General features: G+C 32.1%; 1 protein-coding gene across 5 annotated transcripts; it reads left to right on the top strand.

The window, feature by feature from the left end:
- Window positions 1–2,410: 2,410 nt before the first annotated feature.
- Window positions 2,411–17,599, top strand: LOC110995661 (15-hydroxyprostaglandin dehydrogenase [NAD(+)]). 5 transcript variants are annotated; one of them, XM_045629070.1, is made up of 5 exons: window positions 2,411–2,566; window positions 2,971–3,207; window positions 3,363–3,536; window positions 7,767–7,921; window positions 12,003–12,177. In XM_045629070.1, the coding sequence occupies exons 1-5, from the start codon at window positions 2,471–2,473 to the stop codon at window positions 12,148–12,150; spliced, it is 810 nt and encodes a 269-aa protein (XP_045485026.1). In that variant the 5' UTR covers window positions 2,411–2,470; the 3' UTR covers window positions 12,151–12,177. The 5 variants fall into 5 exon arrangements, with proteins under 5 accessions (XP_045485026.1, XP_022118617.2, XP_045485027.1 ...); XM_022262925.2 differs by lacking the exon at window positions 12,003–12,177 and adding an exon at window positions 8,963–9,212; XM_045629071.1 differs by lacking the exons at window positions 2,971–3,207; window positions 3,363–3,536; window positions 7,767–7,921; window positions 12,003–12,177 and adding exons at window positions 10,058–10,294; window positions 10,594–10,767; window positions 16,736–16,890; window positions 17,436–17,599 and having other exon boundaries at window positions 2,419–2,566.
- Window positions 17,600–17,872: the final 273 nt, after the last annotated feature.

Raw genomic sequence — 17,872 nt, 5'->3', positions numbered from 1 at the left:
AAACCTTTTAAAGGTTATTTTCTTTATGTGAGTGTTGTTGATGATTTGATTTTCAAAGAGTACCGAGAATTTTTTACGCCGGCTTTTTCTCTCGGCCTACACCCTCTGTCTTCTTTGCCGATGGGTAGGGATGCCTACAGGTTCAAATTTATTGACGTGGAATATGTGTCCATCTTATGTTCCATAATAAACGTATTTTATTTTATTTATACCAAATTATTAGCTGAGCCACCAACGCTGTTTTGCGGTTAAGAATATAACAGTACTAGTAATAATAGGAGTTAGTGACAGAAGATTGAAAAATGAGGGAAACGATTTTTTTATTTCAAATTATAAAATACACAAAATCTCTTACATAAAATTGTGGACCATCCAGTCAGGGGTATAAAAATTGTTTACGACACATTTATTTACTCACAGCATTAATATGAAACCTCCTTAATACTAACACATTTATTTACTTATTATATACATTATCTATTTCTTCCCTCCTTCCTTTCACGACGCGTATTCCTATCACATGTATCATCCTGCACCATTATTTAGGGGCTACCTTCGTTCCTCGGTCCTAGTCACTACTCTCTCCGTCTAATATATTACCTATATGTAGTATTCATTACTGAAGATTGTGCCTGTCGTAAGAAGCCCTGACCGATACGGTACTAGCTGCATCCACATGATTTTATCCTCCACTTACTTATGATGTATAGATGAAGTCCATTGATATTGCATAATCATTTTACTACTTTCAATAAGCGTAAAATATGTTGGCGCCTGCAAATAATTATCGATTATGTTCGATTCACTGGTACTCTCGCTGTTGGACTGCGCGAGCATCTAAAAGGAGGACATCCTAAAAATGTGGAGTTAGATGCCGATGCTCTGGATATCCTGTAGAGTGACTGACTGAGAGGCAAGCCGTCTTTTTTCAGAGTAACTAAAGGATCGTGAGATTATTTGTACATAGCTCGCAGAGGTCTCGATTACATGGAGAAGCTTGTAGTGACAGCAAAATCACACAGGCGTTATATTATACAAACATTTGCAGAACTGTAATAGAATTTGTAAGAAAATTAAATTTGTCTTTAAAGCAGTGACCTTTGCGTGCGATTTTTAACTCTGCACACATTTTTGAAGGCAGATTCAGGAACCTCGTTTGTGTTTTAATATGTAATCTGTTCTTGGGTATATATTGTTGTTATTATTATTATCACCAGCTGTAAGAATACTATGGGGTTAAGACTCAGAAACGAGACCTAAAAAATCAGACGCCTGCACATCAAAAATGTATTGGATTTTGACATTCTTTTGGGGATTATTAGTTGTAGGGTGGTACCTGAAACTCAAACAAATAAATTTATAAAATATGTATAGTATTCATGTGGCCTTGAAAATCTTATGATACAAAAACACAACATTGCACGTCGGATCCCCTATTTGAAAGAACACAATAACTGCGCTAAAGATCCGTTTGACCCTTATTCTAAAAGTAACATCTCCGAGTTAAGTAAATAAAGTGAGGCCAACTGTTTAATAACAAAATTATTAAGCAATTGATAAAAAATTGTAAACATTTTGGTGATAAAAATATTTTTATTGTTTGTCAAGTCAATGTCAAATAATATTTACGGAATAAAACCAAGGTTATGATTTTTTTTACGGTCCTCAACGAAAGGGACTCGCAAATAGAGTCTTGACTTACAAAAAATGACTAAAAATACAGTTAGATTTATGGATTCGACTCATATATAACCTCCAAATGCGACGAAAACTATCACAAGTGAACTAAACTAATTAAAAAAAACTTGTGTGTACTTATTTACACGCGTTGGGAGTTAGGCTTCTTTGGCGCAATAAGATAAAAAAGTATTTGACACATTCAAAGTTTTAGTACCTATAATCCATTATCTATTTAAATAAAATTTATTTAAATAACACGAAAAATCTAAAATTTTGACTTTAACTAACTTCAGGGTGTCGGTTTTTGTGGCGGTGTGCGCGCGCATCGTAAAAATTTACTCTAATCACTTTCCCTAACACCAGAAGAAGTATAACTTAAATACAATAGAGTAATAATTACGAAGACGTATTAAACTGTAATGATGCATTCTTCATTCTAAGTATTGGGCAAAATGCAAAAAAATATTTCTACATGTCGCTTTCACGCTAAAACCACTCCAACGATTTAAATAAAATTTGGTATAGAGATCCAAAAAAAGGAAACTAAAACTTATTTTTTTTAAGTTAATCTTCGTTAAAATATCTTTCAAAAAATTAAAAAAAGGCCTCAATAAAACCACGCGACCAGTAGTGGGAACTAAGGTTCATATAATAATCACAGTATGTAATTTAGTTTAATAGGTTGATATGATATAAGTTCATAGAATGATTTGCAATAAATTGATTCTTACATCGGACATTGTTATATCAGAAATTTTAATTTTCCGAAAGAAGAAGACGTGTTTAAATAATGTACAATTTAAAAGATAAAATTGTTTTTATCACTGGTGGTGCGACTGGTATAGGAGCTATAGCTGTGAAATTATTTCTCGAAGAAGGCGCTAAGGTGTGTATTTTTACGTTTGAATTTAATTGTCAATATTTAAAAAATATTTCGAAAAAAATCACAACATATTGAGTTTTTTTTCATGAAATTACATTCTATTTTAATTACTTACCGTTGGATAACGTTGCGGATTTTACAGTCACAGAAGTCTGTATTTGTCTAAATGAATATCCTATTACAGGAGATGAAAGCATACACGCTTATAAAGTGTTAATATGTTTAATTGTGTATAATAGTCTAAGAGTTTCTAAGTTTACTTCTCAGTCAAATATAATTTGCCTGAGAAGTAAACTTTCATACCAGCTTAATACGTGTAAATAAATTCAGTCTTGGAATATAGTTTTATTGTTTCTTATATGTTCCTTTTTAGTGAACTATTTTTTGCATACCTTTATACGTTTTAGCACGTCACCATAACAGATGTAAACATAAACGAGGGAAAACAATTGGAAAAAGAATTGGAAACAAAATTCAAAGGACGAGTTAAATTTGTCAAATGCGATGTCAGGAATGATGAAGAACTATTTGATATCTATAAGAAAATTATTGATGACCATGGGTTTATAGATGTTGTGATAAATAATGCGGGTATAATGAATGATAGTCCTGATGTATATAGGACAGCGCTCAATGTCAATATTGTAAGTATAGTTTGATAAACTCATAATCTTTAAGTATTAACTACATCTATTGTAACTAGGTAATTGAGTTGAGAAATTTGTATATTGTTAAAGACTGTGAAAGAGTTCTAAATACATGTTAGATGTATCTGTATACCTAATTTGTGACTTTTCAGAATGCCTTAATAACAAGTACGTTAAAGGCTAGAGAACTCATGCGCACGGATCGTTCAGGTAGAGGCGGTATAATTATGAACATATCTTCGATTGCGGCATTAATGCAGAATCGATTCCTGCCCGTCTACTTTGCAGCTAAAAGCGCAGTACTGCAATTTAGTATGTGCATTGGAGTAAGTACTTAAAGCTTTTGCTAGTGTTAGACTTACTATTTCAATGGACTTTAGAAAATATAGTTTTTCGTCAGAATTTGTCTTTTTTGAGCGAAAAAGAAAATGTAGTAATATCCGATTTTAGACGATCAATTTAAGATTTGAAGTTTTTTTATTTAATATCTATTTTCTAAGAGCTGCCCAATGTTGGCTTAGACTCTCATCCGTGATGTCATTGGAGCAATTTGCGGCTGTGCACAAATGGACTTTATTCCTATGTGTGCATGTGACATTCTCTCGAATGGTGATGGAAAAGATCTTGAGAAACAGGCTTGCTTTAAACTCAAAAAATTGACGACGTGTGTCATTGTTACTCCTGTGCCTGACACACGTCGTCGACTTTTTGATATATGAATCTACTTATCTATTAAAATGATAAATGATCACGGACAGAAATCTGAGGCCCAGACATAAAAAGGTTGTAGTGCAACTGATTCATTTTACGTATTTTCGAAACGACATGTAGAAGTTACGAACAGCAGAAGAACCTTGGCATGATTATCTTCGCGCAGATTAACAAGAGCTACAATCTTTAAAGGGGCATGTCAAACGTCAACATGGTTATCATATCATAGAAACAAGAAATTGATACATATCGACTTTTACACTAGTATTGAAAAATGAATATAGGAGATATTTCTAGGAACTCAATTAAGTTTTATGTGTAATGAAATCGTTGTTATTATTAACAATTTATTAAAATGAAATTAGATCTATGGTTGTCATCATGAAATCAAACAAAATTGTGCTTTTCGACTACATATACTCTAAAAATATCGAATCAAAGAATTCGCTCTAAGAACGCCGATATGTATCCTGGCCATAAGGCATGACCAGTTTGACTTTCATAAAAAATCGAGTCTTCTAAAAATTGGTAATTATGGCAACTATTGAAACGATTAACTGATAATCCTATGTTTAGTTGAAATCGTCGAAAATCATAACAAAATATATAGAGATAAAAGTAAATTTAATTAATTATAAGGAAAATCTCATATAACTTATCATTATCAAAAGTCTACATTATCGTATCAAATATGTAATTTAAGTAACCGTATCTTTATCGTATTTGATAACTGAACTGACCTCATAAACGGAAAATCGATGATAAACAATTTCTTGCATATTAATAGATATTTTCGTAACACAACAATGAATAAGTAAATAACATAAAACCTTTTTTACACATACAAAATTTAAGGAATAGGTAGCCTGTAGGAACCTACCTACGACCGGGACGTAAATATTATCGCTAAGTTCACTTGTGTCGACACAGTGAACTTAGAGATAAGTGATATGTGATGAGTGATAACAAATTAATGTTAATGGAGATACGATTGTCTACGTTTTAGATGTTTAGAAATATAGGTACCTAATATTTGCTGTGTTAGCCTATGATAAATATATCTATGTAATGCATTGAATAATTAATACAATTTAATAAAACGTGAACCACGTTTTATCAAATTGGATTAAATCCCGTCATTCATCCATCGAGGACTCGTTGGTCAAGGACATAAAATCATTTTGGAGATTTGTGAATAATCGTAAAGGCCATATTTCAGTGCCTCACACCATGACACTTGAAAATACTTCTGAGACAGACGGTCAGGGGATATGTGACCTTTTTTCGCGATACTTTGGTTCAGTTTTTGACGATAAAACTAATAAAACTATATACACTGACCAATCTGGTGCTGTAAATAACACGTATTTTAATATATTATCTGGCTTTTCTATTACGGTAACAGATATCAAACGTAAAATAGATAGTTTGGATATTAACAAAGGGGCGGGTCCTGACCTTCTGCCTCCTATTTTCATAAAAAGTTGCGGAAAGGAGTTGTCCATTCCATTATGTGTTCTCTTTAATAAATCGTTAACTAGTGGTGTGTTTCCTAAGCGCTGGAAAACTGCCCACATAATACCTATTTATAAAAGTGGTGATAAGTCCAATTGTAAAAACTATAGACCGATAAGTATTTTATCTTGCGCTGCTAAATTATTTGAGTCAGTGATGTATACTCATCTGTTCAGTCATTTTAAGCCTGTTCTTTCATACAAGCAACATGGTTTTGTCAGAAACAGGTCTACGGTCACTAACCTTCTGGAATACAAAAACTATCTCTGTCAAGTGTTTGCCACAGGTGGCCAAGTTGACTCTGTTTACACTGACTTCTCTAAGGCTTTTGACAAAGTAAATCACCATCTGCTCTGTCATAAGTTAGCGTCACATGGTATCCACGGCAGTTTATATAGATGGATCTGCTCATACCTAGACTCTAGAACTCAGTTGGTTGCGTTAAAGGGCTTCATCTCTGCACCTATCGCAGTTACATCGGGAGTACCTCAGGGTTCCCACTTAGGGCCATTATTCTTCGTAGTTTTTATTAATGACCTTATTCAACAACTGTCCTGCAATTGTCTCTTATATGCAGATGACTTAAAAATATTTACTTCTATTACTAATTTAGATGACTGCTTAACATTACAGCGTGATATCAATACCGTATCACAATGGTGCAAGACGAACTACATGTATTTAAATATAGACAAGTGTTTTGTCATATCGTTTACTAATAAACGAAACAAAATCGTATGGAACTACGTCATAGATGGTCAATTAGTTAACAGATCAGATGTTGCAAAAGACCTAGGTATCCTGTTCGATGACAAGCTTTCATTCCGTGCCCACTATAGTCACATCACGTCTAAAGCAAATCATCTACTGGGTTTTATTCTTAGATCCACAAAAGGATTTAAAAAACCTCGTAGCACCTTGTACTTATACTTCAGCCTCGTAAGAAGTATATTAGAATACGGTAGTCCTATATGGTCGCCGAATTATAAGGTGCACATTGACGATATTGAACGAATTCAGAGGAAATTTCTCAGAATTTTATGTTATCGTATAAAACCTGGCCGGTCTAACTTAAATTATTGCGATAGACTCCTGAAATTTAAAGTTCAACCATTAGAATCCAGACGCATAGTCTTCGACTTAGTTTACCTTTACAAAATCACCCACTCCATTATAGACTCTCCCGAACTACTAGCTCACATTAGCCTTAACATTAGATTTAGTGCCCGTAGAGCTAACGAAGTCAATTTATTTTCCCTTCAAACTTATAAGAATAACATCTCTTTTTACAACCCTTTGACCAGGATGGCTCGTCAATATAACGAGATGGCAAAGAGCAACCACTTACTTGTGGACATATTCTGTCGCAACATCAATAAATTCATTAGTGTCGTTAAAGACATCCTCCATCGTAGGTTAAGTGCTGACCCTTGTGGTCCTGATTAACGTTACGTTAAATTGGTGTCGAGGAACTTATTATTATTATTATTATTGTTTTTTTTTTTTTTACTATGTTACCTTTGTTAGTTATGAGCCTTTTATTGATGTAACATTAATTTTGCAGTGTGCACATGGTTTTACATTAGAATCCTGTTCATAACTATTAGTTTTAAGTTTATTTTTGTAAAGATTATAATGTGTTTTGTGCACCAAATAAATAAAAATAAAATAAAATAAATAAAATTCAACTTAATATAAAAAAGCAACCTAAAGCATCGTATGATTTTACTATCTTTTCACAAAATATAGTTAAAAGCGCGGCATCCGACTTGCTTTGAACTACAGCTACCTGCGATAACAGCGATATCATTTATAACACTTTCTTAGTCTAAACTGCAGTAGCGTCCACTGAGACTAGTGTATATATCACACTGAATTAAACATGACAATTCGAAGGAAAGCCACATTCCCATTAGCTTACTGTCAAATCATTCCACATGATAAACCCGGAGCTATAGATACTTTTTTGAAGGTTTCTCAATATAAAAGCGCAAGAATTTTCGCCCTAGTTCATGAAGTTTCTTTACGAGATTAAAATTGTGTACATATTAATATACATTTCCTGATGTATTCATATTTGCCGCAACAATAATGCACTAACAAACCAGTGGCAAGTCTTGGCCTCAGATTTCTATATCCAATCCTTGATGATTTGATATATATCATCGTCGATTTTTAGGTGAAGGCATGCTATGTTTCCTCACGATGTTTTCCTTCTAATGCGCTTGCTAATTGAACAAATAGAAAGAAATAAATTTTTCTGCCCAGGCGTAATTCAAAAAGACCAACACAACTCATACAATAGCTATCAAAGGTCTCTCTCGTTACAGGCACAAGAAAACTATGAGAAAACTGGTGTTAAGGTGATGACTATGTGCTACGGTGCTACAGACACAAGTCTACTGAGTAAAGAGAAAATGAAACCTTTTGACTTAGAATTCACGGACGAACTATATGACTGCATTAAACAATTCCCTCTTCAAAGGTGACTAACTCAACCCTTATTTAAATCTATCAGTATATTACTATTACTAGTGTTTCTAATAAGTTTGTGGTTACCTGGAAGATATTGCTCGAAAGCGATAAGGCCGCCAGTTGCTCTCCTTTTTATTTGATTATACTATACGTATCTATACTTGCAACGAAGTGTTAATAAATAATACTCTAATACTAATAATAATATTAACTCATTAATGGGATAAAGGAAAATTAAAGACACATTACTTTCTTACTAGGGTGGCCCGTTCACAGTTATTCTTTGTTAATACATTTGGTTTGTATTTTTTATAAAAGATGTTATTATATTATATATACTTAAATTAAAATACAAAACATAAAATGGACATTATAAATTATCTATAGACCCAGCTCAAGTTTACTACTGGCCGTTACAAAATTAAAAAAAAACTGTTGTAAACGTACAACGTAAATACTAAATACTGAATTAAATCAAAATTACCCTGACAAAGGTTACAAGAGGGCACAAGTAATATAAAAACACTAGTTATATCTTAATATATATATATTTCTTGTGTGCGTGTGTATGTGACTGAACTCCTCCTAAACGACTGGACCAATTTTGATGAAATTTTTTGTGTGTGTTCGTGGAGATTCGAGAATGGTTTAGATTCACAATTTTGTCCGCTGGACAATGTTTTTTTTAATTAATTAGTAGTTGTTGATTTTGAAATGTTTTACATTGGATCCGACAGACGGCGCTACCATCGCACTGTCAAATTTTAAATAATATTCTAATTTTAATTTTAGTCTGTCCCGACAGTTAGCGCTGCGATCAAATTAAAAAAAAGTTTTGTTATCATTGTGTTATTGTAGACCATGTGCTGGATCGTTAGATATTGTCATAACATTTGAATAATAATTTTCATCAAAATGGTCCAGAATGTTTTAGCTTATTAAAAAAAGTTTGAAATTTTCAAATTAAAGACGTATAGACAGGACAACGTCTGTCGGATCCGCTAGTAATACTATATTTAATATTGGGTAAAAATAAATTATTCCTTTTTAGTGCCAATTCAGCTGCAAAGGGTTTGGTGGACGCTTGCAAGCGCGGTGACAGTGGAAGTATTTGGCTGGTAAATCACAATAAACCCGTTGAAGACATTACTCCAGTTGTGAAAAAAGCGTATGGCTTGCTCACTGATCTTGTTGTATAGATGTAATTTTACAATGTGCTTCTTTATGTTAGGTTATTGAAAACCTTTTTATATTTAAATCATTTGTGAGTTTTTATTAACATTAAATCCTGACCTACCTAATCTAGTTTTTTATTGCATACACCGTAACTAGCAGATAAAATCGATTGGCAGATTTAAACGTACGTCGAAAGCTTGCGATGCTTGCGACTCTGAGATTTTCAGTTCGGTTAAAATTTGAAGGGAAGAAAACTTTCTTAGCTTCAAATTTTAACAGCTAATACGGCGCTAAAGAGCTTTGTGCTCGTTTGCCCAGCGTTCTATATAATAACTTAAGAGTTACATTAATAATAACAGTATTAAAAAAAACATAAAAAATATTTTTTTTATTTATCATACATTTTCATACCACAAGAGCAAAGTCGCCGGAAACTAGTGTTCATACAATAATCAATGTATGTTGTTTATGTAATATGCCATTATTAGATAGAATGATTTGCAATAAATTGATGCTTATAATTAAAATATGTATCAGACGTTAAAATTTTCCGAAAAAATAAGACGTGTTTTAAAAATGTACAATTTAAACGATAAAATTGTTTTTATCACTGGTGGTGCGACTGGTATTGGAGCTGTTGCTGTTAAACTATTTCTCGAAGAAGGCGCTAAGGTGTGTATTTTTTAAATATTATTTCCCAGATTTCTCTAAAATTCGCGAAAATTCGCAACAAAATGTTTATTGAAAATGAAACCCATTTTTATTTCAATTACCGGGAAAACGTTGCGGAATTTACAGGCACAGAAGCCATGTCATGTATTTGTCTAAAAGAATATCCTATTACAGGAGGTGAAAGCATACAAGCTTATAAACTGTAAATAAATTTGTTTGTGCATAATAATTTGAGAGTTTCTCCTATGTTCCTCTTTAGTTCTTAGTCAAATAGTTTTTTAAACTTTAATCATTTTAGCACGTCACCATAACAGATGTAAACTTGAACGCGGGAAAACAATTGGAAAAGGAATTGGAAACAAAATTCAAAGGACGAGTTAAATTTGTCAAATGCGATGTCAGGAATGATGAAGAACTATTTGATATCTATAAGAAAATCATTGATGACCATGGGTTTATAGATGTTGTGATAAATAATGCGGGTATAATGAATGATAGTCCTGATGTATATAGGACAGCGCTCAATGTGAATATTGTGAGTAAAGTTTGATAAACTTAGGATCTTTAAGTATCAACTACAAAAATTAATTATCTGCGCTAATCACAGAAAATTTACCTAAGACTATAATTTTAAAACAAAGATCAAGAATGCCTAACAGACCTAAATATTATATTAATTTAACAACAAAAAGCTTTCTTTATAGAAATCCTTTTAAGGTATGCTTATCAACGGTGAAGTTATTTAAAATTGTGATTAATTGTAACTGTTAAATGAATCTGAGTGCTTAAATTTTCAACAACTTAAATTTGTACCACATTTATGTGATTTTTCAGAATGCCTTAATGACAAGTACGTTAAAGGCTAGAGAACTCATGCGCACGGATCGTTCAGGTAGAGGCGGGATAATTATGAACATATCTTCCATTGCGGCATTAATGCCGAATCGGTTTATGCCCATCTACTGTGCAGCTAAAAGCGCAGTACTGCAATTTAGTATTTGCATTGGAGTAAGTTCTCAAAACTTTTGCTATTTTAATGGATAACGTCCATTAAAATATGGTTCTTAATATTAGTTCTTTTATGAGTTTATTTTCTTAAAGCAGCGCAGTGTAGGCCTAGTGGCTTCAGCTTGTGACACTAACTCCTGAGGTCGTAGGTTCAGTTTCCGGCTTTGCACCAATGGACTTTATTTAAATGTACGCAATTTCACATTCGGTTAAATGATAATGGCATGTTAAACATCAACATAATAATCATAACATAGACACAGGAAAATGATACTGATCGATTTTAGCATGAGATTAAAAAATTAAATGAAGATATTTTTCTAGGAACCCAATTAAGTTGAAGGTTATGAAATCGTTGTTATTATAATAGGTTCAGGCCAAATATTATCATTGTATTAGTCACTTTTAGTTAAATTTCCTTTTAAAATATTTTTATATTTTTTGTTTATTTATAGAATCTTAAAAAAAATAATTTAAAATATTGCAATTATTGCTTATCATTGTCAAAATTTGACCGTATCAAATATGTTATTTAAGTAACCGGTATATTTTTATCGTTATTGATAACTGAATTGACCTCATAAACGGACAATTTATCTTAAACAACTTCATGCTTGTGTGATATGCATATTTTGTAAACGTACAATGAAAATTTAATTAACTAAAAACTTTTTTCTTATACAAACAAATTGAGAAAAAAGTTGTCGATAAATACCCATGCAAATTCATTCATTCATTCTGTTAAAAACTGCAACGCCGCTCATTGGCATGCTAGTTCGGTAGGAACAACACTGCTCAAACAATAATTATCTAAGGTCTCTCTCGTTACAGGCTCAAGAAAACTATGAGAAAACTGGTGTTACGGTGCTACAGACACAAGTCTACTGAGTAAAGAGAAAATGAAACCTTTTGACGAAGAATTCACGGACGAACTATATGACTACATTAAACAATTACCTCTCCAAAGGTGACTACTTTACTATTTAAACCTATCAACATATTATTATTTCTATCACTAGTGTTTCTAATAAGTTAATAAAATTTAAAACCGAAAAATGAATGAAATGAATATCTACACATAAAAAAAACTATTGTATTCATATCCAAGTAAATAGTAAATATGTACTGAATTAAATCAAAATAACACTGACAAGAGCGCACAAATAAATATTAATAAAAACATCTTAGTTATAATAGGTATTATACATTGGTTAAAGTAAATTATTCCTTTTTAGTGCCAATTTTGCAGCAACGGGTTTGATAGAAGCATGCAAGCGCGGTGACAGTGGGAGCATTTGGCTGGTCAATGACAATAAACCCGCTGAAGACATTACTCCAGTTGTGAAAAAAGCATATGGCTTACTCACTGATCTTGTTGTTTAGATGTTATATAATAAATTCTGACCTACCTTAACAATATTTTATTTACATTCACCATAACCAGCAGGTATAATCTATCGGAAGCTGGTGATTGTTTTTCAACAAATGTATGAACATAATGAACAAAATAATGACAGATGACAAAATATGTCCAAATATCGTATACGTATCATTTGACCATTTAACTGGGAATTGATATATGACATATCTTGTTTATAATTTCGGTAATACTATTTAGATGTGTAAGTATTATATAGTTGAAAACCGGTCTAAATCGCACGCTTATCGCAAAGTTTGTCGATACTTTTTTTCATTTTATTTTCTTTAAAGAATTACGACACTATAATTATATTATTTATACAAATAAAGCAATCAAACCTTCAAATAATTTAGATGAGCAAGAAAATTCACCGAGTTAAATAACAAGCTAAACAAATAAGGGTGTAGAACTAAAAAAGAATGGTCGATTGTTTCCCATTTCTTTATGTCGAAGAAACATGGACAGTACGAGCAACCGACATGAAGCCAATAGATCCCCACATTCACATGTGGTTTTGGATGCGGATTCTCATTATCTACGTCAAAACTGTATTGGATTTTGGGATCTTAATTCAAATATACTCATAGTACTAATGTGGCAACATTGGGAATCTTCTCGTACAAAAGTAATGTTGTATTCGCATTATTATTTAAACATTGCAGATAAAAAGATAAAAAATTGTAAACATTTTTATTATTTAAACATTAAACCATTAAGATTGATAAAACACAATTAAAATTTTAACCAAACAAAATACATTTAACCAGTAGTAGTAGATGTCGGATTTGACGCGAAGTTTGTGGCACTGGGTCTACATGCAAAACCTATTACTGCTATTCAGAGGTGTAGCAAAATTTAAAATTCAAATGTTAATAAAATTCAGAAGGCTTATTTAGGTTATTTATGTTGAGGTACGCAAAAATATGTCAATTAAGATATATCTTAATTGTATAATATAATAAATGAAAAAAAAAACTACTAAGAAAACAGCTAGGTTTCCGGGTAACACAACTACTAACTGACCCATAGTAATTCAAAATTAATAAAGAAAGAATCCCAAAAGTTGATACATTTTATGTACCTACAATCAAAAACATTGACCCTTTTTCGCACTCCACTACTGCTTTGTTTAAGAATAAAATAAAGAAACTCTTAATGTCTTAACTTTATATTACTATTAGTGTGTTGTTGTCATGTATTATTTTGTGTATCATATATAAGTGTAACCTGATGTGGATGCATCCAGTGTGTTTGTATTTGTTTTATTTTTGACTTTGTTTTTATTAAGGATGTCTCTGTTTGGTTTCCCAATAAATAAATAAATAAATAAATAAATACTGTGCCTTTGTATAATTCCTTAGTAAATAATAAATGTACACTTTTTTGGACGTTCATCAGCGTTAAAATTAATCTTTTGATATGTAATTAAAAATGCTGCCCTAAGCACTTATACCACCCGGACAAAGTAGTGTTCATATACGCCCAAACCCAATAACCTATCTCAATCCATTTCTGCCCAGCTGAGATTTTCATCTTAATCCAAATATTGATAAAATTAACCATCAGTCGATACAAGCTAGCCATGGTGATCGGTGTATGTGGATAGATCATTGTATGAAAATGACACTTCAACTGTGCCCATATCCTATATCCTATAATTAAAAAGTTATTTGATATGTATTAAACATAGACATGTATATTTTAATATTATTTGTACGGTTTTATTTAGTTTATATTGATTATCAAAATGAGTGTAAACTGCACAGAGTTTGCATTCTATCCGTCGCCAAAAATGGATTTTCTTCGTAGGGTTTGGTTATTGGGAAGCAGATCGATCGACTGTCACGGTCTGATCTCATTGTGCATTAATTTTTGGGTTCGCCCGAATAAACACTGTGCCTTAGTTTAATAGGTATAATATCAGATCATAAAATGATTGCAATAAATTTATACCGGTTATTGCACCGGACTCTTGCGTAATAAAAATTATATATCAGTTGCTACAATTCTCCAAAAGAATAAGACGTTTCTTACAATGTGCAATTTAAACGATAAAATTGTTTTAATCACTGGCGGTGCGACTGGTATTGGAGCTGCAACTGTTAAACTATTTCTCGAAGAAGGCGCTAAGGTGTGTATTTTAACGCGTTTTTACGTGTATGTATTTATCTATTTTTGAGTTATAGTTCCCAGTTTAATCGAAACATTCGCAACAAATCGTTTATTAAAAATAAAACCCAAATCTATTTCAATTACCGGAAAAACGTTGCGAAATTTAGAAGACACCGAAGCATGGTCACGTGTTTGTCTAAAAGAACATTCAAACTCAAACTCAAAAATATCTGTTTTCATATAGGTAACATGTACACTTATGAACGCCAAAAAATCAAATTAAATTAATTGTAAATTTACATATACAACCAGTTCGCAAGTCAAGGGCGTATAACGGGTATTCTATTACAGGAACTTAGCTTAAAAGGTGTAAATTAATTCAGTCTTGCATTATAGTTTTATTGTTTCTCATAATTTGTTTCTTTTTAGTGAACTATTTTTTGCATACCTTTTGTACATTTTAGCACGTCACCATATTAGATGTAAACGTGAACGCCGGAAAACAATTAGAAAAAGAATTGGAAACAAAATTCAAAGGACGAGTTAAATTTGTAAAATGTGATGTCAGCAATGACGAAGAACTATTTGATATCTATAAGAAAATCATTGATGACCATGGGTCTATAGATGTTGTGATAAATAATGCGGGTATATTGAATGAGAGTCCTGATGCATTTAGGTCAACCCTCAATGTGAATATTGTGAGTATACTCATAAACTCAGAATCTTTAAATATCAATTACATAAGTTTTATTTGCGCTAATGATAGGGAATTTACCTAAGTTCACTTGGTTCACTACAGTTACTTGGATCGTGAAAGAGTCCTAAATACACAAAACAGGAGTATAAATTTTAAAAACATAGATCTGGAATGTCCAAGGGACATAAATAATAATAATATTATTCTGTTTAACAACAAAAAGTAAGTTTACTTTATAGAAATTCATTTAAGGTTGGTTTATCAACGGTGAAGTTATTTAAATTTGTAATTAATTATAACTGTTAGTTGATGAATCTAAGTGCTAAAATTCTCAACGACTTAAATGTATACCACATTTATGTGATTTTTCAGAATGCCTTAATATCAAGTACGTTAAAGGCTAGAGATCTCATGCGCACGGATCGTTCAGGTAGAGGCGGGATAATTATGAACATATCTTCCGCTGCGGCGTTAATGCAAAATCGATTCCTGCCCATCTACTCTGCAACTAAAAGCGCAATACTGCAATTTAGTATTTGCATTGGAGTAAGTTCTAAAAGCTTTTTATATTTTAATATATTTTTAAAATTTTGATTCTTTTATCAGAATTTGTTAAAGCTTTTCTTGTTTCTTTCTTTGTGGAGGGAAATAAAAATGTGATAATAATTAGATTAAAGGTGTTTTAATTTAAGCCGATTAGATATTTTTTTTATTGAATATGTATTATCTGAGAGCGGTGCAGTTATGGTGATCGTTATCTAATAGTCTTGAATTCTTTCTCTACTATGGATCGATCAGAACATTTTTATGTCTACAGCTTAGATTTCAGTATCTGTTTCATGATCATTTTTCAATCTAATAGGCAAGTAGGTGATCAGTTTCCCGAGCGTGATACATGCTCGCGACATTTTGAGTCTTGCCTAACAAGCGAATGTTAAATGGCTACATAAGACAAAGAGTCAATTGGTGCATAGATGGGGATCGAACCTACTACCTCAGGGATGAGAGTCGCACGTTGAACTGGGCTAACTCTGCTACATTTCTCTATTATACAAGCCGTTTATGCATGCACAAAATCAGTGGTACTACAACCTTTTATGGGTTTTAGCCTCCTGATCGTCCACTGGTCTGAGTCCTTCGCGACTTTCTTCGTTTGTAAAAATTCCAATCACTCTTAAGAATTCTTCCATGAAGCTTTATATCTTTTGTTTGTCTGCCTCTTGATCTAATCTGCAGGGGCGACTGAGACATATTTATATATCATACTGAATTCTAACTTGGAGAAAGGCGAACATTCCTATTATTTATATATTTTTATTTATTACAAAAATGTCGAGAATCATTTAATAAAATAATATTAGCTTACTGTCAAATAATTCCACACCCGGATCTTCAGATAGACACTTTTTAAGGGTTCATTATAAGAGTACAAGAATTCTCGCCCAAGTGATTGAATTTAATATGAATTCCTTCATATTTACCGCAACAATAATGTTGCACTAACAAACCTGTGGTAAGTCTTGGCCTCAGGTTTCTATATTTAATCCAATTTTTTAGGTGAAGGCATGCTAAGTTTCTTCACGATATTTTCGTTTACAACTCGATTGCTGTTGGCAGACATAAATAGAAAAGTATTTTCCTGCACAGAAGTTATTCAAAGGGTTCTCAGAGTTTAGAGGAGCCCACTCAACCAACACTGCTTATACAATAATTATCTAAGGTCCCTCTCGTTACAGGCACAAGAAAACTATGAGAAAACTGGTGTTAAAGTGATGACTATGTGCTATGGTGCTACAGACACAAGTCTACTGAGTAAAGAGAAAATAAAAGCTTTTGACGAAGAATTGTCAGACGAACTATGGGAATTCATTAAACAATTTCCTCTTCAAAGGTGACTAAGCTTCGACTTTATTATTTAAATTGTTATTAGATTGTATTATGCAAATATATTAGTATATTTTTCTTACTAGTGTTTCTGATAAGCCTGGAAGTGATCGCTCGAAAGCGATATGGTCACCAGTTGCTCTCCTTTTTATTTAATTATTTTAATTATATTATATTTCTATATGACATATATACCTACAATGAAGTTTTAATAAATAAATAAATAACTTTGCTAGTAACAAGAAAACATTTTTCTATGCATCTGTATGAACCTATGCATATGTTCGTCACAGATACATTGCATGTTAATGTTGTGCTTATCTGTAGAAAAATTGTTGGTGACACAATATATGCAGGTTAAGATCGATCCAATTAAGGGAATTCTTCGTTAATAAATAAATTTAGTTTTGTATTTTTTACAACAGCTGTTGGCTACGTAGTTAAAAATCTAATAAATCTAATAAAGTATCTACAAAGTCGAGGGCAAGAATAATATTAAAATATTAGTTCTATAACAGGTACATTGGTTTAAAGTTAATTATTTCTTTTTAGTGCCAATTCTGCAGCAACAGGTTTGATAGACGCTTGCAAGCGCGGTGACAGTGGGAGTATTTGGCTGGTCAATGACAATAAACCCGCTGAAGACATTACTCCAGTTGTGATAAAAGCATATGGCTTGCTCACTGATCTTGTTGTATAAATGTTATTTATGATTGCGTCTTTTTTTCTGTATACATATTGAGAACCCTCAACATTTTATACATTATTACATTCGTGAATTTAAAAAAATAAGTAATAACTTAAGCAATATTTTTATTACTTCATCGTTACCATCAGACATTATAATCTATTAGCCGAGATTTGAACGTAAAACCTCAAAGTAGACAATCGTAAGCTTGCGATTGTCTAACAACGAATTAATGAACATATTATAACAAGATTTAGGTAATAGAGTAATATTTACATGTACAACTATGTAATAATAATTA

The sequence above is a fragment of the Pieris rapae genome, chromosome 8, assembly GCF_905147795.1.
Source record: "Pieris rapae chromosome 8, ilPieRapa1.1, whole genome shotgun sequence".
Classification (NCBI taxonomy): Eukaryota; Metazoa; Arthropoda; class Insecta; order Lepidoptera; family Pieridae; genus Pieris; species Pieris rapae.
This window is presented reverse-complemented; position numbering and strand designations above follow the sequence as displayed.